At 36.0% G+C, this 23238-nt stretch overlaps 6 protein-coding genes and 1 long non-coding RNA gene across 9 annotated transcripts; 5 read left to right on the forward strand and 2 right to left on the reverse strand.

Annotated features, from left to right (window-relative positions):
* Positions 1–1015: 1015 nt before the first annotated feature.
* LOC148168652 (SID1 transmembrane family member 1-like) lies at positions 1016–4797 on the forward strand. The gene is made up of 10 exons (XM_088046082.1): positions 1016–1862; positions 1914–2209; positions 2262–2345; positions 2900–3598; positions 3648–3762; positions 3809–3931; positions 3990–4178; positions 4226–4386; positions 4433–4543; positions 4594–4797. The coding sequence occupies exons 1-10, from the start codon at positions 1502–1504 to the stop codon at positions 4768–4770; spliced, it is 2316 nt and encodes a 771-aa protein (XP_087902208.1). The 5' UTR covers positions 1016–1501; the 3' UTR covers positions 4771–4797.
* Positions 4798–4965: 168 nt separating this feature from the next.
* On the forward strand, positions 4966–5495 carry LOC148168653 (uncharacterized). The gene is made up of 2 exons (XM_088046041.1): positions 4966–5168; positions 5214–5495. The coding sequence occupies exons 1-2, from the start codon at positions 5061–5063 to the stop codon at positions 5406–5408; spliced, it is 303 nt and encodes a 100-aa protein (XP_087902167.1). The 5' UTR covers positions 4966–5060; the 3' UTR covers positions 5409–5495.
* Positions 5496–7628: 2133 nt separating this feature from the next.
* LOC148168654 (uncharacterized) lies at positions 7629–8626 on the forward strand. 2 transcript variants are annotated; one of them, XM_088044863.1, is made up of 3 exons: positions 7629–7739; positions 8260–8379; positions 8427–8626. In XM_088044863.1, the coding sequence occupies exons 2-3, from the start codon at positions 8269–8271 to the stop codon at positions 8568–8570; spliced, it is 255 nt and encodes an 84-aa protein (XP_087900989.1). In that variant the 5' UTR covers positions 7629–7739; positions 8260–8268; the 3' UTR covers positions 8571–8626. The 2 variants fall into 2 exon arrangements, with proteins under 2 accessions (XP_087900989.1, XP_087900991.1); XM_088044865.1 differs by lacking the exon at positions 7629–7739 and having other exon boundaries at positions 8220–8379.
* Positions 7747–8075, forward strand: LOC148168655 (uncharacterized). The gene is made up of 2 exons (XR_015770780.1): positions 7747–7848; positions 7899–8075. It is a non-coding gene; the product is annotated as an uncharacterized LOC148168655 (long non-coding RNA).
* Positions 8627–8720: 94 nt separating the features above from the next.
* Mitofilin (inner membrane mitochondrial protein mitofilin) lies at positions 8721–11710 on the reverse strand. Of its 2 annotated transcripts, XM_088044859.1 has the most exons (8): positions 11532–11709; positions 10946–11318; positions 10786–10899; positions 9957–10714; positions 9647–9875; positions 9435–9593; positions 9097–9388; positions 8721–9049 (listed from the first exon to the last, which is right to left on the reverse strand). In XM_088044859.1, the coding sequence occupies exons 1-8, from the start codon at positions 11574–11576 to the stop codon at positions 8872–8874; spliced, it is 2148 nt and encodes a 715-aa protein (XP_087900985.1). In that variant the 5' UTR covers positions 11577–11709; the 3' UTR covers positions 8721–8871. The 2 variants fall into 2 exon arrangements, with proteins under 2 accessions (XP_087900985.1, XP_087900986.1); XM_088044860.1 differs by lacking the exon at positions 10786–10899 and having other exon boundaries at positions 11532–11710.
* A 152-nt stretch (positions 11711–11862) lies between these two features.
* mRpL35 (mitochondrial ribosomal protein L35) lies at positions 11863–12538 on the forward strand. The gene has a single exon (XM_088044862.1). The coding sequence runs from the start codon at positions 11955–11957 to the stop codon at positions 12489–12491; it is 537 nt and encodes a 178-aa protein (XP_087900988.1). The 5' UTR covers positions 11863–11954; the 3' UTR covers positions 12492–12538.
* LOC148168658 (oxaloacetate tautomerase FAHD2A, mitochondrial) lies at positions 12496–14554 on the reverse strand. Its single transcript, XM_088044861.1, has 4 exons — positions 14105–14554; positions 13105–13321; positions 12729–13057; positions 12496–12681 (listed from the first exon to the last, which is right to left on the reverse strand). The coding sequence occupies exons 1-4, from the start codon at positions 14377–14379 to the stop codon at positions 12531–12533; spliced, it is 972 nt and encodes a 323-aa protein (XP_087900987.1). The 5' UTR covers positions 14380–14554; the 3' UTR covers positions 12496–12530.
* Between the last annotated feature and the right edge of the window lie 8684 nt (positions 14555–23238).

A 23238-nucleotide genomic window follows, 5' to 3' on the forward strand; every position in this document is an offset into this window, starting at 1 on the left:
AAAAAAATCCGACTCAAACGAAAGTTTGGCCAATTGATAGATTTTGAGGTCCTCTTTCGATTGATGCATATATTAGAAATTCTTCAAAGTCATTTAAATAACGAAAGGAGTAAGTAATAAAGAAAATAATCTTCAAATTTGTAAAATGAACACTTCTTTTAATTTTTATTCACACAGACACTCCCTCATCCAGATTTTTATTGTATACACATTTATCTTTCACTATTTTTGTACAATCTCACAAAACTGGTTTTTCTCATATTTGGATCTCGGTCCCATAAATTCCCTTTTAGTTATGATAATGTTCTGCTTCTAATTTCGCTTTCTTTGACGTTTGCACATCAGCATAAATTTTATTTTCCTAAATTTATTTTGCGCAGTAAACTAGTTCTCAAATTTCAAGAAAAGGTTTGTTGACTTGATTCGATAGATATTATCTCTCAAGAACCTAAAGCTTTGGAACAAAATTTTATATTTTTAAAGATGATCAAAACCAAGTAAAAAAAACATAAAAATAAATTACAGACGTTATGCGGTACACCTACGCTCTTATATTTTCAGCAACAGGTGAGAGTTCGATGGTAGAATTTAATTTATTGGTTTCAGGTATTCTAGCTTTCTGCTACCTTGAGCTTGAACTGTTGGTCAAATTGCACCTAACTCTTAAATTTTTAAAATCACTGAGAAGATCTGTGAACTTTACATTTCAGATAAGAGCTATATATAAATCAATTATGCTCGATGTATAAGATAAAAGATAAGATTCGCAAAAATGTTGTTCGTGTCTTTTCAAGAATTTTCTTATCAGTGGTTTATCGTAATCGCAAACCCATCACTATTGGGGCTAGACACGTCCTTGATTCATTTCCTAGTGTTGATTTTTCTTTCTTATTGAGCCACCCCTAAATATTCATAACGTTTCCACCGAAACCTCGAGCGAAAGTTCCACCGCCTATAATTAACCTTGACGGTTTGCCACAACGCGAAGATCGATATTGGAAACAAATCAATCAATTATTCATCTGAATGCTTCCATAAATATTCATCAAGATGAAACGTGTCTGTTCAACCACCGCGATTGCCGCCACCCTCACACCAATCGTGACTGGTTTCAACAGTTTTAATTCGGCGACTTTTATTAGTCGTACCGGACCAGTTGGAATCAACAAAGGTACTTGACTTGGAGAAGACGACCTTGGGGTTATCTCCTCACCAACAGGTCGATTACCATCAGGCACACCCTCGGCGAAATTGATACAGCTGCTCTGATAAAATTATCGATTCGTTTCTGGCGAAAAGATGGTTCCTAGTAATTAAAACGGAAGCGGTTTTTTATGAATTACCACAGTCGATAGCGATAATTTGTCGTCAGCTTACTTACGACTTTTCAGTGTAAATAATTGATAAGACACTTGTAGTGGATTATTGACGAAAGGATAAGTAGTATCTCAGTTTGACTCATATCAGTCATACCGGTGCATCCTTCGCGAGTGTGTGCGAAATGAGGACAGAGTGGTGGTTCCTTTTGGTGGTGGTACCTTTGGTACAATGTGCTCGTGTAGCTAAACTTGACATTAAACAAATTGAAGGGAAATATTCCCAAGTGATGACTTATTGGTACAACCAAACGACTGAATATGTGTTGGTCTTCCCAACATCACAATCTATGTACCCTTACAGAATCAAAGCTTGGAGCAAAAATGCAAGAGTCGACAATCCAGTGTTGGTGGTGGTTCGCCAAGAACGCGAAGTTTTGTCTTGGCAAATTCCATTTGTTGTAGATTCATCTACAAGAGACAAAGTTCATTTCCATCAAACCGCAAGAACTCTTTGCCACAACAACATGAACGAAATCACTGAACGTAAGTTAAGTTGTTCAGTGAGCAAGTATCAATCTTCATTGAATTTTTTAGAAAAAAACACCACGAAATTATCAAAATTAGTGATGATGGACCTTTCGCAAAATTTCATTGTTGCTCTCTCCACTTCTTCAATGTTACCACTTGACATTTCGGTTATTGTCGAAGAAGACAGAGACTTCTATTTGAGTGATGGACAACATTACTCTATTTCGGTGTCACCAAGTGAGCCACAGTACTATTACTACAAGTTCACAGGTGATCCAAAAGTCTTATCATCAACAAATGCGGTTATAGAAATTACTTCAGATGACGACGTTTGTCTGACTGTCTCCATCCAAGATAGTATCGTAAGAATATTATTCTTTTAGTACCACCGTTTTTCTGAACGTACCGTTTTAGTGTCCTGTTTTTGATTTAGATAGAGATATCACTTACGAGGGCAAGTATCAGACAATAAATCGCAAAGGCGGAATGAGTATTCGGGTAAGTAAATAAGTTGTCTTGCTCTATTTTCCATCAATATTTTAATAGTTCAAATTATGGTTTCTACTTCGAAATGTTTTATCAATATTGGATAAACAGAAACACAGAAACTTTAATTAAACTGTTATCTCCTCGGGTATTAGTTAATGCATTGATTTTGTAAGTAAATTATAAATAATAAATATAGTTGTTTCCTTACAATATTATATAATCAATACCTATAATCAGGTTTGATGTCGTTTTATTTTTTTTTAAGCTGTTGAGATTGTTTAGATTGACCTTTTTAAATAATAACAATAATTTCTCTTTCTCTTTCTCTCAACCAATTGGTGACATTTGATTGGCGGAAAAACGATCACATGTCACTTTAACAAGATGTTAATTATTTAATCGGAATTAAAAATTTAATTTAGGGTCTGTAAAGCGGCCCTAAAAGTTTCAAATTCAGAATCATATCAGTTTGCTTCTCACATTCCCTAATTTTTAAAAATAAGATTTGGAATCCCTACAATTAGAAAATTTTCGGGTCATAATAATAAAAATTTTATTTTCAGCAACGAGAATACCCCGATGGCTTCTTCTTAGTCTTCGTCGCAAAAGCCGACAACTCCGAATGCAGCCAAGAGCACTCTCTCCTTCCACGAGACATTAAAACCTCAAAAATCGTCACTGCAAACAGAACTTCTATTGTAAAGTTTACTGTCACAAAAGGCATCAACGGCAAAGATTATGGCATTGCAATGGTGGTAACATTATCAGCAATTGGTGTCTTTTACGTCATTGCAATCGCTTTGGTTCTTGGTTTTACCAAATGGGGTACAATTTCGCATTACGTAAAAACCAAACCAAATGATCAAACCGACAGTACTCTTTTTGTTGATGCCGAAACTGTATCTGAGCCTATTATAACAGTGGAGGAGCGAAAAGAGCTTCTTACTAAAGACAAACTTACGGTGGATCTTCTGGCAAAAGCTCCCACGAAGGATAATCGGAGAGCTTACAATTATTTGTGGCATATTTTGAGTATTGCGATTTTCTACAGTATTCCTGTGGTGCAGCTGGTTATTACGTATCAAAGGGTGGTTAATTCGACCGGAGACCAAGACATGTGTTACTACAATTTTCTGTGTGCCAATCCAGCTTTTGGACTTAGCGATTTTAATCATATTTTTTCAAACGTGGGGTATATTTTTATGGGGATTTTATTCCTAGGAGTGGTGCTGTATCGTCATTTTAAAATACCGAACAGCAATGTAAGCTCGCCGGATTTTGGCTTGGAGAGTTACTAATTTTGGTTTCTAGACTGGTATCCCTGTCCACTATGGTGTGTATTACGCCATGGGTATCGCTCTGACAATCGAAGGTCTTCTTTCAGCGTGTTATCACATTTGTCCTAGTCAATCCAATTATCAATTCGGTAAGATCACGATCAAGGTTGAAAACCCAACTAATTTAACTTTCAGATACTAGCTTTATGTATGTCATGGCGGTACTTTGTATGATAAAGATGTACCAAAATCGTCATCCTGATGTTAACGCAACGGCCTACGCAACATTTACAGTCTTAGGATTAGCAATATTCTTAGGTAATGATAATTATTGATAAGATAAGCAACGTAACCGAGTTGATACAAATTTTTCCAGCAATGATTGGTATCCTCAATGGCACACTAACTGTCTGGATTGCCTTCGTTATAATTTACTCTCTTCTATGTGCTTACATTTCCTTCAAAATCTACTTTATAAGTTTCGTCTTCGAAGGTTTGAAGCAATTTAAGACGCATTTTAAATCCTCAGACCACAAAGTAGAAGCAATCGCTCCAATCAAAAAAAGTAAGCTTTTCTTCCACCCGAAAGTTAAACTAACACACTCTTCGTAGGTCGCTTTGCTCTTTTACTAATAGCAAACTTGGCAAATTACGCTATGTTGATAACAGGGCTGTGTCTTTACAATACCGGTATTACCGACTTTGGGACTTTTCTCTTGGGGATACTAATGGGAAACTCTATAATTCATGCAATTTTCTACACTGGGATGAAGGTTGTAATGTTTTAATTCAGCGACACTGTTTAATTTTTTGTTGTAGCTGGTCAATGGCGAAAAAATCTGTCCTGAAGCTATAGTTTTCGGAATTTTGAGCGTAGCAGCATGGGCTAGTTCCGGAGTGTTCTTTTTGGATAACGCCACTTTGTGGACGGTTTGTGGCAATTAAAATATTTTAACAAAAATAGAAATAATTAATCGTAGGTTACTCCCGCGGAATCCCGCCAATGGAATCAAGAATGTGTCGTAATGAACTTCTACGATAAACATGACGTGTGGCACTTACTTAGTGCTCCTGCTCTTTTCCTCATCTTCATGTATTTGTTATGTTTAGACGATGATCTAATCGAGAAGAAGCGTGAAGAAATTATAGTGTTTTAGACGAATAAATTATTTTTTTACTTTAAAGGTTGTGTTTTTGTTTTAACTAATTGATGAAAGTCACCTATTCCGAGGATTTCCGCGAACATTTAATTTTAATACGTATAAATGTTACAGCGGATATTTTTTCCCGAGCTCTTGTTATTGACAAGCACCCACAACACCGACGATTCCATTTAAAATAAGACGTCTAAAACACACTCATCGACTTCGTCTTCACTGCCTATTTAAGACAATAAAAAAACTCGCAGCTTCAGTCTGCACTGAAACTCTATCCTTCCTAGACTAAAATGCAAAATTTTGCATTTTTATTTATATCTGCGCTAGGACTGATAGCGATAAGTCCCACCGATTGTTACCCTTCCACAGGGGATGATTTCAGATATATAGACCGAGACGTAAGTAAAATCCGTGAAGAAATCCTCCCTTAAATTGTGTTGCAGTATTCAAGTCCGGGCGCTCACCAACTCGCTAGTTGGATCGCCTCCCAGCTTCGCCCCAAAGAACTAATTCCTCAACAAGAAGTCCCGATTTTACCTTACCGGTTGCCGCTGCAAGGGAAACGGAACTCGGAAGTTAGTAATGCGATTATTGGTTCTGAGGAAACTCAAAAGATGTATCGTGATGGTAAAAAATAAAACTTTACAATAAACCATGCGTGTGTGACCTCTCTCTGTATATTCATCAATTGTTGTAATGCTCGAAAGGATAAATAAAATCAATTGATTCAAAGCGAACATTTTTCTTGTGAAAACAGAACAGAACAATAAGTCAACTATTACTTTTGTGGTGTCCAGTATTTGAGTTTTGGATTTCGATTTATATCCAGTGAATGCAGTAAAAGCAAAGCTGTGTTAAGAATGCATTCCTGTTTGTTCTCGCAGCTGTTGCTGGTGCAATATCAAGTTGTTAAACCAACTTAAGAACGGCGAATCGAATAAAAGTCTAATTAAAGTATTATTTAGGAAACTGTTTTAGTGGTTTTATCCACATTTTTATTTCAACTGAGCAAAAATTATTACAGCACATGAAAAATGGAAATGACGTGGGGTTTTATATGTATATTCTAATTTCGTACTCCACCAGCGTTATATTGAAGTATTTTATTTTACGCTGGACCCAAATACAGGAAGAGGGTAATTTTCTCTAAACAATTCTTTCATTTCTAATTTCGGTATGCAGATATACCTAAATATGAGTAAGGCTTCACTATGCTTAATTACTTAATTTGCTTCTAATTCAGTTATTTGTTGACGTTTGTGAAAAACTATCTCGCTTTGGATTCTGCGTGAAATTCTGCATTAAACTGGCACCAATAATTTAATTTGCACCGCGAATGAGCAAGATATTAACCGAATTACGAGTATGCTAAATTGAATACTAACTTTTTTGAACCTAGGATATGTAAGACCGGATTCTTATTAAAAAAATGCATCTTTCTGTCGTAGTTTTGTAGTCAAACACGAAATATTCCAGAGTTTCAAAAATTTTGCCCTCTGACAACGACCCGAAATTTCAATTGCTTCTAATTCGGTTAATTGTTGGCGTACGTAAATAATTCACTCAGTTTGGGATTTTGCGAGAAATTCTGCGTTAAATGAGCATCAAGCTTTGAGTACATCAATAATACATCAATCTAAAGAGCAGCTCAAGATTTATCAACTGGACAAATCTCAGATCGGTAGATCAAATAATTTATGAGTGGTGATCAAAAATTAAAAAATTTAAAAATTTTCATTGTTTAAATCGGATTTTTTTTTTCACCAAATTAATCGACCGTTGAATTTAAAATGTCTGGGAGCGACTTAAACAACAAAAGCGCGAAAAGAACAATGGCTAAGACCGTATCTGTTGTTTCGAAAATTTCGAGGTTTAAAAACTGCAAATTTACTATCCGAAACTTTAATCGCTTCTAATTCTCTTATTTGTTGATTCACGTTAAAATAATGGCATAGTTTTGGATTTTACATCAAATTCTGCTTAAAATGAATACCAATAACTTAAGTTTGCTCCGAAAATAAGCGAAATATCAATCGAATTAGTTTTACATACACATTTTTATATAAAAAATAAATTTGCGAATTCGGGATGAGTAATACCGGATTCTTATTAGCAACAAAAGCGTAGGAAGAAGTTGTCCACCGAAATGTAAATTAAAAAATCAAATTTTCGAACTTGGCACATCCAACAAGCACACGAAGAATAATTAATTATCTTCCCCGTTTTCAGTCCTATAACGTTGAAACTATCACAACTGGGATTTTACAGAAATTACAACGATATAAAACTTTGACCGAACTAGGCAACGTCCATTTATAGTTTCCGCAATAAAACGCAGATCTCGCTATTCGCCTCCCCAATACAATAATCCTGAAGAAATTGTTTTTCAGTTTTGTTATTGATTTCCAGAATAAAATCTCTCTTTTTTTGCAATCCCGGCAAGATAAGTTTTTGCGTCTCTTGAATTTAAAACAGATGAAATGAATAAAATAAACTGATTAAAAAGATTACGTGATATCCACCCTTACATTTAATAATATCACTTCATTTCTCATTTCTCTATCTAATTTCGGGTATTTATCGTGTATAATCCACAATAAAGTGATAAGCAAAAACAGTTTGATTGAAAAAATTTGCATCGGATCGAACAAACACGTTCTGCAACACTTAATCCATATGTATCATCATGTAAAACCACCTAGCGTTCAAGAGTCCTCCGGTTACTGACTAAACAAATTAAAAAACAATACAAAAATAGATTTTTTTCGTCATAATAATGACCCAAATATAGACCTATGATGAGACATAGATTTATCAAAAGCCTCTCCCATCTGTCAGGGTTGGGGTTCAATCATATCGATAATCAAACATATCCCGGAAAACCCAAATTTGGATAGATAAATCAGGATACAAAAAGAGGGAAAATTGTTTTTGTAACACAGTGGTTTTTATCCCGAGAACCAAAAAAGGTGAGCAATGTCTCGTATTATTATAATTTTGGTCTTGTGTAGTGTTGTGATAACCGCTTCTGCTTTTACTGAACAAGTAAATGACTTGAGTCTGTGTTGGAGTTCCCCAGTAAGTTTAGCTCCTGCTGTGAACACTGAAAATTTATACGTAACTTTCAGCAAGCATTTCAAAACTGTCGCGTTTTCGACAATTTTTTAAACGAGCAGAAACGGTCTAACCATGGACATAGTTTAGACCGATTATGTGGGAAAAACAAGAGGAGCAACTACCTGACCGTTGCTCTTTTCGATCTCTGTACCATTCCTGCCGATATTAAAAATTCCATAAAAAAATAACTTGTCAATTATGTTCTAAATAAAACTTTATTGTAGAACTGTGTTCATTCCTAATGGTTTGTAAACTGTACGACGTTCGCAAACTCTCAATCACGGTTTCTTGTAGCTATAAAAGGGAGCATTCCGCATGATTTTCTCAGTCTTTCCAGGGTATTTCTCTTGAGTGGGTTTACTCTGTTTTCAGGTTGCGAAAATGCGCGCTAAGTTTGTCAGAAATGCTGTTATACTTCTGGTTGCGTTGTTTTTCCACGCATATTCCGCCTTTCCTTCAAGACCAGATGACCGCACTCTTGCAAATAATGAGGTAAATAATATAATCGATTCAATGAGATATTTATGGAACTGTTGCAGAAGTATCAATTGTTGAAGGATTTATTGCCCTCACTGCGGGAGATTATCGCAGAGGACAAATTTATGGAAGAGAAGCGGAATCAGGAAGTGATGACAGCTTTCAACAACATGAAGGAATTAAAAGATATACTACGATCCGGCTAGGTTTAATGACTGTATTTGGATTAATAAATAAATTGAATTAACAACGGCTGCATTTATTGAAACTCATTAAAAAGTTGACTTTTTTCCACATCTTAGTCTTGCGTGACGCTCAATTTACAAAGAAATTTCGTCTTAAATAAAACCCGTGGCATTAACAATCGTTCTCTTTAATCAGACACCTGGAGGACGTAATTAAAAATAATATATTACAGATAACAATGAAAAAATAAATCGAAAGCACAGTAATAATAAATAAGTAAAACTGTAATTGTTACTATTTAATTTAATCATTTATACAATTTTAGAGATGCAAAAGACCACTAGATGCAGCGTGGGCCATTAAGGTGTTCGCAGCTTGTTGTGTCTCTAAAAGAATTCTCGTTTCATTCATCCACTGCCTCGCTACGGATCTTGGTGCACCTTTCAACAAATTCATATATTTAAGGGTTTGGGCGAAATCCCCACGATCTACCCAATATCTGAAAACCAAACCAAATACAAAATCGTTTTACCCTACTTATCTCACCTCGCTCTTTGAAGAATTTCGTTGGTGGATAACTTGCTAAAATCTAATTTTGCATCGTTAAGTTCCGCTTGTGGGATAGGACTTGGGCTGTTTATTAGGAAAATTGATTGGAAATAGGAGAGGATATGAAGCGGAAGGGCTCCACCCTCTTCCGGGACAAGGGCAACTCTTCTGGCTACGATTTCCAGCTGGAGAAAGCGTTCGCGAAGAGCATCTTCAGGGTAAACTCCTCTTTCTTTTGCTTCCTTTGGAATGCCGTTGATTACAGCTTCAACCAACTCGTCGCCCTTAGCTATCGACAAAAAATCAGTTACTCATATCTTTTTATTTTAACCGACCTGCTGCTTTCTGCACCAATGTAATTTCAGGACTTAGAGGTCTCAACTGGTCTTTCCACGGAATTCCTGGACATCCCGTTTTGATGGCGCGCAACAAAGCTTGACATGCCGACCACAACACCTGCGATTGTTTCGCTGCTTTATCTGCCGCGTCTCTTGCTGTGAATTGTTAAAATGTTAAGAATGTTATAATATATTTCGTTCCACTGAACCTTTAAGGGCATGATCCAGGCCCTTTAGACGCCCAACCATCGCTGCTAGTTGACCCTTGTACTTCAACTTTTCATTCTCTAGATCTTCATCGAATTTTCTTGCGTAATTGCGCTCGATTTCGAGGGCTCGAGTTTTTACCACCTCATCCAAATGGTCGGAAAAAACTTGGGATTGGCGTTTCAGCTGCTCCCGTAGATCGTGTTCAGCTTCCTTTCGTAATTGCAAACACTGTAATGTCAAGTGTTAATTGGTGAAAAAAGATGTGACATCACCTATAGAAATTGTGATGATATAAGAATGTAAACAGACCTGCTTTTGGAAACACAGAGTCAACTTGCGTTTTTCTTCATCCACGGCCTGGCAGACTTGAGCATCGTCCAAAATAGGGCCGCCGCCTTTCTTCGCCGCCTCCACGGCTGTATCTAGCTTATACAGCGCTATCGTTTCAATTCTTGCTAATTCTTTTTGATAGAATAAGACGAGGTTGAAAGCATGCAGAATAAACAAATCCAAATCAGTTTCATTGATTTCTAAGTTTTTGTTGTAAATATCGATTGATGGAAACAAAGACTCCAGTTCTTCACAGAAGTGCGATCGAGCTTTCTGCACTTTCTCCCAGTATTTCTCAGTGACACTACTCAGTTTTCTCTCGGCTTCAAATTGTTGTTTAGCATTGGCAATATCTTCTTGGACTTTATCGATATTAATATTGACCATTTCTTTAGTGGTAGCCGATGTTTTGAAACCCGGTCTAGCGAGTAGTGCCTTCAATTTCATCACATGCACTGTCGCTTCTTTGGCTTGAATTTCAGCCTGTTTGATGGAGTCGTTTTTTGCTTTGCTTTTGGTCTTCAGTGCTTCCCATTGTGGGCCTTCAACTTGTTGCACCGACTGCTCAATTATTGAATAGATTTCTTGATTGTAGAGGCGCAAGTCGTAAATTGCTTGGTTGTATGCGTTGACGGCCTCTGTAGCGGCTTCGCAAATTTTCGATTCTAAATCAGCCAAGTTGCTGGGGTGGGACTCAGGGACTTGGATCTCCTGGGAAGGTACTTTGGCGGCACCAGCTAGAAAAATCGTGTAATTTATATTATGTGAAAACGAAAGAACAGTTAGTTAAAAAGCGTAAAGTTAATACCAATTTCGACGTCACATTTGTCTTTTGCCTTGTCTTTTTGCTCAAGCCTGATTTCAGTGTAGCCCTCTTGAGGTTTTTTAGTGTCTTCTAGAGCGGGTATGATTGGCGGTGGCGCTAATGACACTAGGTTAGTCACAAACAAACAAAGTTACCATTCTACCTTTGTATGGTTTTGTATCAGGTCTGGTTACGACTTCCATCTTCTTTTTGGGGTCAGGTGTGAATAACCCCAAGACAGATTTTTTCGCGTCATCGTAAAGGGTCGAGATGGAATCAAATAGCGTGCTGTCTTCTTGAAACACGAATTTTATAACGTCGTTTGTCCAAGGAACATATTCAACTAGAGTTTGTCTAAAATCTGGATCATATTTAGCGTATCCGATTGTAGCACCACCAACCAAAGCGAGTGCCCCCAAGGTGTAAATAGCGCCAGAGCCAGACTTTCCTTTCTTCTTGGGAGCGGGAGGGGGACATATGTCTTTCGAATACAATCTCACATTTTTCAATTTAAACTCTAATACTCGCCGGGGTTTCTGAAAAAAGCGAGTTTGGAGGTTAGGTTGCACAATCGTTAATTATAGCTCAAAATTACGTAATGAGCTCATTTTGGGGTCAAAAAAATGGAATTAAGTAAAGTACAACCGGGAAATTATGCAAACTATTTGTAGTAGAGGAGTCACGAGATGACATAACCAGTCACTCGGTCATCACTTCAAAATTCAATCATTGTATGAATTGGGGCTCACCGTTTGTAAATTTTTAGAGGGGAACCTGCCTACAATTCTTAACATCTTATGGGGCAGCCACTTTGGGAGCGGTTTCTGTAAAAATCGTCGAACACAAAATTACACCGTGCAGTTAACTTGACAGCGCAGGCATCACTCAATTTAGTAATCTTGAAACTTGTATTTGAAGCCGCTGCACAAACTTAGGGCGAAACACGTTGCTTGGACCCTCTTCTCCGAAAGACACCCCAAAATAACGGTTTCTGTAGAAATATAAATTAAAATAGTTTGTTTTTATTTTGAATTTTGAGGTTAGGATGGGAAGTTGGTACCACTGCTAACTTTCCTCAAATTTAATCTACCCATCTCTGTCGCACTCATTCCCCATTCGTCCATTACATAATGTCACAAACTTAACAAAAATAAAGTCACTAACTATAAGCAATGTTGCGGTTTTTGTTTCCGGCTTCTCGTCTCTTATTCCGGGCCCCACAAGTGCAAAATGTAGTGCAAAAACCACTGGTTAGTAACATATCTGCACGGAATTTCACCTCTGTTATTCCGGCGACAAATGCGGCACCCACGTCGAGCCTTTTTGTGAGCCCTAAACCCGCACTCACTTCTGTAATTTCAAGAAACCTCATCAAATTCTCGATCGGCAAAGGTAAAAGGAAGTCAGTGAAAGCGGTACGACTCCGCTTCTACCGCCTTGCGTGGGGTGGATGGATAAGAACCCGTGCAGGACATAAGAAGAAGCTCTGGAAGAAGTCATCAGCTAATAAGAGAAGATTGAGGCAGCATGTTCTTTGCAACGCCTCCCAAAGTTACCTTCTAGATAAAATGGCTGGACCCTTTTGGACTAAACGGAGATGGTATGTAGATGATCCATATGAGCCTTATCATGAGAGGGAGTACCACCCACAGTCTTCAAAAAAACCACAATCTTTTGAACCACCAAGTGGCACAGTACCTAATTGTTAACACGTTCAGTAATAAAATATTTTATTTATGGGTACAAAATTATACAATTGTATTCCTGAGTCTACCAATTCCTTCAATTTCAGTTTCTAGAATATCCCCTTTTTGTAAGAATTCTGGAGGATTTCTATGCATTCCAACACCTGCAGGAGTTCCTGTGAGGATGACGTCCCCAGGATACAAGGTAACGATCCTAAAACAATGATTTCAATTACAAAGTCACTCATGCAAAGAACATACTGGGACAAATAAGACACGAGAAAATCAATTTTGAAGATCATTTCTGAAGTATTTCCGTCTTGTTTCAACTTCCCATTAACCCAGCTCCTCACACTTAAATTATTTGGGTCGACTTTGTTCTTAGTGACCACTGCTGGTCCAAGTGGACAAAACGTATCCATGCTTTTCCCCAGTAAAAACTGTCCATTGTTCCTTTTCTTCTGCCAGTCACGAGCACTGATATCCTGCGCCACTGTATATCCGATAATGTAGTCATTCACTTGATCAGACCTGATGGCTTTGGCTTTCTTGCCGATGACCACAGCAAGCTCAGCTTCCCAATCGACGTTCTATAAAGCGATTTAGCACACTTAACAGGCAGAAGGATAAATCTTACGTTGCTTATCGAGGGCAGCTGGACATCGTCGTATGGTCCTACAATACAAGACGAAAACTTACTGAAGAACATCGGTTCACGGGGGTGTGGGATATTCTGTTCATCGCAATGACCGCTGTAGTTCAGCCCCACGCAAGCCACTTTGTCTGGTTTTGTGATTGGGGGGAGCAAAATGACGTCTTTTAGGGGTACGACAGACTTTCCTGACGCTATTATTCTGGGGGGCGAAACAATATTAAAACAATCCAAGAAAAGTCATTTATAATTAGTCAAAACGGGTTGTTATAAATTTGATGATATCAATTGTTAATAATGGCCATGCACTGTGATAATTTACGACGAATTATATAAATTAGAATGATAATGAGTCGGATAACTTTTACGGTGGGGCCATTAAAAACTGGCTAATTTTAGCGTTTTAATCAACGCCTGTAACCACCACTGTTGGCTAAAATTTGAGATTTCCTAGAAACCGATGTAAATGGGAATTTCAATCTGAAAACTTGAGGAAAATCTGCCTGTTGACCTGATAACGTACCCTAAGAGTGCATGTGTTAGTGGGACACGAAAACCTTTATAAATAAATAAATATTTTTTAATAATGTGACAGCCTGAATTTTCAAATTGTCCTTAACTTTTTGAGTGCAGTATGGTAATTTGGTAAAATTACGATTTTTTGTGTGCAGTGTATCGTAACTTGTTATTGTAATCGTGGCCCCATTTACTTAATTCGTTAAAATGTTTGTCATAATATCTATAGATAACTCAAGTGCAAATAAACACTTTTTGCATGCAGGTCTGAGATTATTGGTAATTTCACCTTACTGCTTTGTATGTAAAAACCGCAAACTGGTACTGAGTGGTTTTATCAGTATTCTTACATAATTATTTTATTTTTATTTTGTTTTCATAATTTTCTCTGCCTCTCCCCTTCACTTCCACATGCTATCAATGATTGTTTTTACACGTAATTAGCAACAATATTGTACACGAAAGTTACCTTTTAGCCCTATCATAGACGTCACCACCCGCTGCCAAAAACTTCGTAAGGGTATTGGGGATGGAGTAATCCACATTGCTAATATCAAAAATGTCTCCATCTTGCGTAATCTGCCCCCCCAAATGGGGCAAACCACCCGCTTTAAGCTTGAATTGAACGAACCTCATGTTGTCGCTAGCAGTGACACTGAAGCTTCTAATCGCGTCATACGATCTGCAATTCAAAAATAATCTTTTTGAATTGTTAACAAGATGAAGTACTGTTGTTGTACACATTTTATCGTTAGAAAACCGTCAAAGTAACTGATAAGGTGATACGGAACACGTCGCGATATGCCTGCTGCTTACTGTGACGCTATTTTTTGTATATTTGAATAAGACAATCCACCCATTTGTATGGGTCAACCACGAGATCGGAACTGAAGCAAAACATTGGTGGTGGTAACCGGTTCGAGGATTTTCGACCCATTTTGTGGAAAGGCAATTGATAATATAGATAATGAAACATTCGTGCTTCAAGGAACGAATCATTACCCTCAAATTTTAACGCAATTGTAGGTGACCTTGAGTCACGAATTTGTTATTTAAACATGCGTTTGTCCGTTTTACATTTGTTAAATGAATTGTATACAACAAGAAACACATGGCCCTGGTGGTGCTGCCACCAAAATTACATTTTTACAGGTATCTGTACAACCACGTTTCGTCACTTTGAGAGCATCCTCAGCGGAGTTGCTGCTACTTGTTCATAGGTGGAGCCTGCTTGAAGATATTTAAATTTGTTCGGTAATACGTACTAATACCATTAATTGAATGCAAATTTTCATGTGAGAAACTCTGATATAAAAAGAGTGGCGTGGCTATTACAACGGTTATTAAGGCTCTAATTGCCGGAAATCCCGTTGTAATGTCACTCTGTATCAGTGTAGGTTATTAATTATTGATCATTAATATACATTTTCTCTTTATTATTAACTTCGTGTGTAACCAGTTGAATGTTATAATTATTATACACCGTTATGAGAGACCAAATATTGAAATATTGCCATAATAGATTCATAATATCGATCATAATTATATACTAAGCGGCATAGTCCGTTTAAATGTCTTCCTAAAGCGCGAGTGGAATAAAAAAGTATGAATAATTATTCTAATTGTTGTTGTTGAAAGTAGGGAAAAGTGAACAAAAATCGCTCCGAATAGTTAAAATGGAACACATAGTTCTACCACAATATATTTTCATACAGATAATTAAACGAACCCGCGAATTGCGTCCAATATCTGTGGTTTTGTTTGACCGAGCATCTGTTAAATTGTTTTCGCAAATTATTCCCTCCAGACCCCAAATTAGCATTCTGGAAAATTAACCGAATTAGCCCGTTAATCATCGCCACCGCAATCGCAAAAATCGGCATATTTATTGTGAAATTTATCAAACCTGACAAGGGACGCCTCTCTCCCAAACTTGGCATACACAAATGAGCGAGTTAACATCTGATAAGATACTTGTATGACAACATTTCATAAAGAGGGTCGCTCCTAACAATTGACGTGCGCTTCAGTTTATACTTTTTTAGATTTAGGACCGATAATTACCAGGCCCGGCTTCACTCTGATTTTTTTAACTGAGAGATTGTGGTCCGGGGGGCGCCTGATGCTGTATCACGGCGTTGTTTGATGTGTAGTTAATACGATGTTGACAAAAAAAACGAGAAAAGTGAAGCGAACCGGGCGCTTGGACGAGTAACTTTGTGAATATTCTGGGTCCGATTCTGGCAGATTGTCATTTTCGTGTTATTGATGGCAGGGCTTGAATGGCTGCGAGATGGTATCGGAAGCCTTTTGTTTCGACAATCAATTATCTCTAAGTTGACTGCGGCATTTTAATTTAATTAGGGTGTATTATGTGGCGCATTTCTCCAGAACTAACCGGCCGTTTAGTTTAACCAGATTACATCATTCGGATATCATTTTAAGTATGTATGTCTGTCATCTCCTTCATGTCGTTTTGGTATGTAAATTCAACCAGAACCAGGACCATTGGTATAAACAAGTAGTTTGATGGGACGTTTCGGAATTGAACGGGCACTTTTTAACTTTTAATTGACCAAGACGAAATACCAAATGTTGTTTTGATTAACGAAATATCAAGTTAAAGTTCAGAGTTCAAAATGGGGCAGGTGCAAAAGAGTCGTTTGGGAAGAAACAATGAGAAAGGGCCGTTAAAAAGGAATGAAAAAACAGTCTATTGTTTTTTTTCGAACAATTGAGTGCTTGAAGGAAAAACCTGTAAACTGTAAAATTGGTAGAAATAAAAGAAGCCATACACTTGTTTAAATTACTTTTGTTTTTAAAACTGAATAAATTATGAAATAAATGTCTTCTTTCTTGGGGTAGAGGAGTGAAAAAAAATTAAAGAATGTTTCAGGCCTCATATAAAACCAGAAATGGCTCTAATTGAAAGAAACGAAGAAATGAAGACGATTATAAAAGTATCTACTATATAGTCACGACCACACCACTTAAAGAGAATTTGAAACAAATTAAAATTGCAATTTGATGAAAAATAAAAACATGAACGTGAAATGGATCATAGAAAAATCATGAAAGAAAGAAAAGGAACCACAAATTGTCAACTAAATAGTGTAGAGACGCATTTTTTTTTTAATTTTTATTTATTATTCATAATCGCTAAAGAATGTTTGAATTAATATTAATTTTGACTGGAGGGCGATTTAAAAAATCGCATAGGAATTTGATTCTGCACGTCAACGAATACCTCTCTGTAATTATTTTGATAAAAAAAAAATGGTGTTTGAAATAATTGGGGGCAATATTGGTAGTTTCTTTTTGTTTTTTTTTTCTAAGACTATTTGTGTTTTTGAAACCTTTCTCTCCCTGTAAAGGAATGTACGAGACCATCGTCAGCAGTCGCTCAGGGCATGAAATCGCATTCGTGCCGTTACTTCCCGGTTTGATTACAGTGATCGCGCCTGGTGCCCAATAATGATTTAACGGGAACTCCTGAAGCCGTCATAATATCAACCGAAGTGGGTATAAGAAGCTCGCTTCCCATGTTTTTCGCGTCTTAGCATCTCGTTGTTCCTTGATTGTTTTGTAATGTAAGACAAGAGCTCGACCCGTAATTACGTGGCAATATAATTAGGCAAGTAGTTTCCTTCATAACAAATTAGAGCCTATGGCCAAGGAACGTACAATTTAGCCGTATTAATTATCCGAGAGCATTCGAGAAATCGAGAACAAACACACATAGGCGCGTCTTAATAGCCCACAATTTCCATTCGAATGTCTAATGGCGAAACCAGTTTTATTATAATTTGTCTAACGAATTATTAGCCGTCCGATAATGGATGCGCGATCTGTGTAATTTATAAATTCCACCATCACACATCCCATAAAGTCGATCTTAATCGGCCTTATAACTGATATCTTCATGTAAATTTGATGCTACGGACAAAGCTAATATAATTATTCCTTGTGGAAACTAATGTGTACGCTGGATAATCATCCCGTATGATTTAGTGGCCTCCGGTCTTTATTAAAATTAATAACCAACATAAATAACACGTCCGAATGACCGAATAAACACTTGGATCGTTTTATAACTGATACTACTAATTAAAAACGCCAATTTATTAGCCATCGTAAACGTGTTGCTTAGCCTCGATTTTGCTTGATTTTATCAACAAAATACCACAAAATTTGCGCTGGACCCACTCGTTAACATAACACAACATTTACTTATTCAACATCAATTTATGTGTGCACCTTAATTAGCCCTATAAATCATTGAAGCATGAATAAACGATGAATAAACATGAATTTGAACCTAGCAATCAAAAATATTAGGCCGAGTTTTTCAGCTTTTTCTTTGGCTTGTGTTTTCCAGTTTCAGTATTTTGCGCAAAATACCACAAAAAAACTACAAAAGTGTATGTTTGGTTGCATATATCACTTTTGGGAATTACTAATTTTCTAACAGATTTTGGTTGTTTTGGGTTAATCTATAAACTCATAATAAAAAGAACTAAAAATAGTCACCACTAGAGGCAGAGAAGCGAATAGTAGCAAGTATCATAGAAGAAAAAGAAAAAATAATCTCAATAAAAGGTAGAATCCGAAACCGCAGATTATAGTTTAATTCTGCAACTCCAGTGAGCCTGAAAAATGTATTCAAATTGCTCAATTAGCACTTGTTTTTTTCGAAGGCGGTGTTAATAATATAAATACTCTGATTAATATGTGCATCTCATTGCTTGCAGTGCACGTTGTATGTACATTGTTAAATAATTATGATACTTGGCATTTCCATGCGAGTATAATTTTTAAGCAAAACCGACATCATCGCCTCATCGATATGGGCGTGAAATTTATCTGTAGAAGATTTTCCTAAGGCACAATGCGTGCGTTCTAGATTATTAAGCGTCATTAAATAATTTCCGGCGAATTTCTGCGCACAAATAAGACAAAACGAAGTTAATTACCCATTAAATGTAGTGGATAATGGTATGCAAATGAGTAGTTGAGAAGGCGATTTCATGAAAAAATTAAAACTGATTGACATGTGTATTAATTTGAATAATTTAAACTTAGAGTCATTACAATTATAATAATTTCGTAAGAGCAATAAGCCGACTTTTCGTGCAGGTTGTAGACGCGTTCAGATCGCAATTTTCTTCTCCGTTTCGCGCATCATTTGCATAATTATCCTTTAAGGCACATCAACGCGCTCGATTGAGAGTTTATTAAAATGTTGTTCGCTGATGGCCACTAATTAAATATCTATCAACGCATCCTTCAGGTTATGAAGTGACATACTTTGAATAAATTCGGAAAGACAGCGTATGCACCTGCTGTGAAATAGCCGACGATTATCGTTACAAATATGCTGAGGACGGCAATTTGAATATGATAATAATAAAGAGACAACTCGCACCTTTTTCTTAAATTGTGAGTATTGAGTTGGTAGCCCTGTTAACTGTTACCCTCAAACTGTCAAAGAGGCAGCGCGACCAACAGATTTTTCTATTTCAAAGCTCGCGTACATGTCGCTTATTCGATCATATAATATTTATTACAAGTATTTGTATAAAATATCGCTGTAAATCAAGACAATTTATGGTTACAACTAACGTTGAAATTACGTCGCGTGCGTTTCTAACGGAAACGAAGGATTTTTAGGCACAAATTTCTGATATTATTTTATTTTTATTGTGGCTTTAAACTTAAAATTAAATCGAGGAGAATTTTTAAGATTAAAGATTTGGAGAAAGCTTTTATTTCATTATTTAGGCATTTTTAACAAATTTGCAACTTGAGATTTCAGGAATTTTAAGGATTTTGTAAATTAATTTGTTGTTTTTTTAGAATTTGAATCGCTTTAAATGTAAATAAAATATAAAATGATTTTCCGCTTTTAAAATAATGAAATTTTTTCACTGCTAGTTCGAGAACATGTCACTATGTCGTCTGCTTGTGAACTGCGAAATTAAATTCTATCTTACAAGTAGATAAAAATCGTTTTTTGTGTTGTCTATATTAAGCTGGAGATGGAGATAACAACAATAACGTCATGTATAGATCAAAAAATGTTTTATTGGTTTCAAATTAGAAATTTTTATTTAACAAATATAAGGCGTTTATAAATGTTTATAGCATTAAAGTGGCTATGAAATGACAAAAACATTTGCCGTTTATTAAATGTGAGTCTAGATTTTTTAACAGACATTTCTAGTTAACCTTAATCTTGAGCAAAGTTAGTCTTAAAAAGCTGTTCTAAAGGCCATTTTTCCTGCAGAGAATTTTTTGTAAGCGCCAAATTTAAAATGCGGCTTTGTGATTGGTCGTTTAGCGAGTTACACAATGCTGATTTTTGCAATTTATGTAGAATTCTAAGCAAAAACTGTCACATTTGTCTTGTTTTTCTAATTTTCAGTGCTGAGTAGCAGCTATGTATTTTATTGTAACTTTACAGTTTTTATCATCTATTTTGCGATTAATAAAAAACGTGTCGGTTGTTTGTGGTGCCATCTATTAATTAAAATTGACTTCTATCTATTACAGAGATCTAATTTATTCTTTTAAAATTCTTCTGATTTCTAATATTGCTTCTTTGTATCAAATATTTTTTAACATATCATATAGTTATATTCAGTATAAAAACAAAGCGGTAAAGTTATAAACACCTTTTATTTTACTTTCTTCTACTTTAGGATGAAATGCGTTTTTAATTTTACAAAAGCTAAAGGTTTAGCGATGGATTTGTTTATGTATTATTATTTCAAAATTAAGGAACATTTGACTTTTAGTCCCTAAGTTTTCAAATCTCAGATTTGATGACAAATATGAAAAAAAAATTCTTGAGCTCGGTTAAAAAAATATAAAATGAACTTAAGCCGCCGAAATGTGTAAACGACGGAAAAGAAGACTTTTTTGGTTCTCGTTGTCTATTTTTTTTTTGATCTTTCGTATATTTGGAACTAACATTGCTCGGGCAGGAAAAGTCTGTTCTCTCCCTTAGAACATAATTAATAAATTACTATTACCATGCAAATATTACTGCTCAACAGCAAATGTGAAAGTACAAATGATGGCATAATACAGTCGTAAATAATAGAAATCTAAAATATAAATTGAATATAAAGTACCCACAATAATAATAATTATTTTTAAATGAGTTTAAACGAAAGCTAAGAAGATGCTTTTAAATAAGTACTCTGACTGCAGTTTCACTAATTTGTGCACACCTACTTATACATACTTTGATATTTTGGTTTATGTTTTGGCCGTAAAATATGGACCCCCCTCTTTTTAAATAAAGAAACTAAAAATATTCAAAACAAACATAATATTCATATTCGTGCTTAAATTTATCATCTTGAATTTAAATAACGACGCTGACAGAAATCAGTTTCCAGCCAAATACATTGCAAAGAACAGCTGTGGCATTCTTTTCTTAAACATTCAGTGTAATCATTATACTTTATTACAAATTCATTTAACTGAGGCGGTTCTACGTCCCATCATGTATACGAGAAGCATCGAAGAGAAAATTTACGACGTGACTCTCATTATGGCATGCTGAGAACATAAACACTTAAATTTTGTGCAGGTCCTCTTTTCAAAATTACACTCTCTACCTGTTTTAAATTGATAATTTCCTTCAGATGAGGTTTATTTTTGTATTTATGGCAGTTCCAGTTTTTTATTTCAACACTCAATGGAGAGAGATTTCTACCGTTAGGCGTATGATTGCATTGTTTGATACTGGTAGCAACGTTATTAATAACAATTATTATCAGTAGTCGTGGAATTATTAGAAAATGATTTGCGTAACGAACTGATAGACCCACAGAGACAGTAGTTAATTAAAATGGAATGTCTAAACAACTTGTTTTACGTGGTTTTAGGTATTTTAGCCTCCGCAAAACGATTAAACTCTCATTAATCTTCAGTGTTCTTTGAAATTCCTAAGTGAGTGTTAACGCGATGCCATCACAAAATAAAAGCGTGTCAGATAAGCCCCAGTGCAGAAATTCATTTATTAACTATCGATGAGTCTGGTGCTGTAATGGTGGATCGCAATATAATTATACAGATTAAGTAAAGTCGAGAAAACTACCTAACTAATGTAGCTTAATACGAACGAAGCTCGAGACTGTGCTTCTGCAGGCATCCAAGGCATCCGAATCTTCACAGTCTATCCCTCCGATAATAAATCGGAGACTGGTTTTTGATATTTTGAAAATATAATTACACGTTTTCATTTTGTAATGGAATACCGGGAACGGAGTCAACGGGAAGGCAGCTCGTAAGTGCTCGAGGGGGCTGTTTGGGGTCCTCTCGTCACGGCACACCTCGATGATGACCCCGTCCCGTCAGCATATTCAAACATCACGAATCGAACCTTAACGCTAATGATAGGAATTAGCCGGCCGTTCGATCCACCGCTAATACGTAGTTTAGTTACAAATTCAGCCTCCAGGGGGATAATTTACCAAATTACCCGCCATAACACTTCAAAATAAACAAGAAAACAAGCCACAATCGCCATCGACATGATCGTGGACTGTTTATTTAAATAAAGTCCGTTATTTATGGAGGAGGCGGTCGCTGATCTAGTAGCGGCCTCGTTAGCACTTCTGCTCCACAACCCCCGCAGAACTTCAAAAAGAGTCACAATCTCTTTTTGGCAATCAGGATTTGAAGATATAGTCTAAAAGATCTAACGAATTTAAAAATCTCTCGAGGATCTGAATCTTTAAAAATCGTAGGATCTATACATCTATAGAATGTCAGACAAAAATCCAAAGTATCAATAGCATTAACAATGGAAGAAACTCTAACTATTTAAAGAAAACGAAAAACTCAACATTCCAAGTGAAGTTTTGATGACAGTAGACATTAGACGATTAAAAGGATCTGAGGCATTTCAAAAATTTCAGAGATTCAAAGGATTTCTAAGGACTTGAGAAAAAAATAGGAAGATTCGTAAAAGAAAGGCTTCAAGATTTGTCTATGCCGAAAATTTAGGAAGCCTAAATCTTAAAAAAATTAAATTTAAAAAGAATAACATTGAAAACGGGGATAATCTATAAAATTTTAAGAATAAAAAAAAGCATAAATAAAAAAAGGGTGGCTTATAATTTTTGTTATTTGTGAACGGATTTTAATAAAATTGGGTCTTAGACCAATCTGTATATAAAAATCCAAGAAAATCACAAAAATCAATGTAAGTGTTGTAAAAAGAGGCGAGGAATTGTGAGAAACACAGAATATCTAAACATTGCAAGAGTGCTAACTAACTAGTCAAAGTATTAAAAAATTGAATCAGAAGAACAAATTTGTAGAACTCAAAAAATAACGAAGAAAGGAAGACATGGAAAGGGTAAAAATAGTTATTTGTGTACCAAGGCCAAAAAGTGTTTTTTTTAGCCGAGGCCAGAAAGAAGGCGAGGGAAAAATCCCACTTTTTGGAGATGATACACACAAGATTTTTTTAGACGACATTATTAAGTTTACAAGTTAACTAACTTTTATCTATGATTTAATGATCTAATTATTTATAACAACTGAATAATTGTAAATATTTATGGATCCTTCAGAAAAGTTTTT

The sequence above is a fragment of the Gnatocerus cornutus genome, chromosome 9, assembly GCF_029298725.1.
Source record: "Gnatocerus cornutus isolate USDA-ARS CGAHR chromosome 9, icGnaCorn1.1, whole genome shotgun sequence".
Classification (NCBI taxonomy): domain Eukaryota; kingdom Metazoa; phylum Arthropoda; class Insecta; order Coleoptera; family Tenebrionidae; genus Gnatocerus; species Gnatocerus cornutus.

What these genes read in the sequence shown, in the direction of transcription:
- LOC148168653 (XM_088046041.1), top strand. Translation starts at nt 5,061, where the DNA reads ATGCAAAATTTTGCATTTTTATTTATATCTGCGCTAGGACTGATAGCG. An exon ending in TCAGATATATAGACCGAGAC is followed by an intron (nt 5,169 to 5,213) that starts GTAAGTAAAATC and finishes ATTGTGTTGCAG; the next exon opens with TATTCAAGTCCGGGCGCTCA.
- LOC148168658 (XM_088044861.1), bottom strand. Translation starts at nt 14,379, where the DNA reads ATGTGTACAACAACAGTACTTCATCTTGTTAACAATTCAAAAAGATTA. An exon ending in AGCTGCCCTCGATAAGCAAC is followed by an intron (nt 13,058 to 13,104) that starts GTAAGATTTATC and finishes ATCGCTTTATAG; the next exon opens with AACGTCGATTGGGAAGCTGA. An exon ending in CTCGTGTCTTATTTGTCCCA is followed by an intron (nt 12,682 to 12,728) that starts GTATGTTCTTTG and finishes TCATTGTTTTAG; the next exon opens with GATCGTTACCTTGTATCCTG.
- LOC148168654 (XM_088044863.1), top strand. Translation starts at nt 8,269, where the DNA reads ATGCGCGCTAAGTTTGTCAGAAATGCTGTTATACTTCTGGTTGCGTTG. An exon ending in GCACTCTTGCAAATAATGAG is followed by an intron (nt 8,380 to 8,426) that starts GTAAATAATATA and finishes GAACTGTTGCAG; the next exon opens with AAGTATCAATTGTTGAAGGA.
- mRpL35 (XM_088044862.1), top strand. Translation starts at nt 11,955, where the DNA reads ATGTTGCGGTTTTTGTTTCCGGCTTCTCGTCTCTTATTCCGGGCCCCA.
- Mitofilin (XM_088044859.1), bottom strand. Translation starts at nt 11,576, where the DNA reads ATGTTAAGAATTGTAGGCAGGTTCCCCTCTAAAAATTTACAAACG. An exon ending in TGATACAAAACCATACAAAG is followed by an intron (nt 10,900 to 10,945) that starts GTAGAATGGTAA and finishes TAGTGTCATTAG; the next exon opens with CGCCACCGCCAATCATACCC. An exon ending in ATTGGTGCAGAAAGCAGCAG is followed by an intron (nt 9,389 to 9,434) that starts GTCGGTTAAAAT and finishes TTTTGTCGATAG; the next exon opens with CTAAGGGCGACGAGTTGGTT.
- LOC148168652 (XM_088046082.1), top strand. Translation starts at nt 1,502, where the DNA reads ATGAGGACAGAGTGGTGGTTCCTTTTGGTGGTGGTACCTTTGGTACAA. An exon ending in AAGGCGGAATGAGTATTCGG is followed by an intron (nt 2,346 to 2,899) that starts GTAAGTAAATAA and finishes TTTTATTTTCAG; the next exon opens with CAACGAGAATACCCCGATGG. An exon ending in TCAATCCAATTATCAATTCG is followed by an intron (nt 3,763 to 3,808) that starts GTAAGATCACGA and finishes TTTAACTTTCAG; the next exon opens with ATACTAGCTTTATGTATGTC.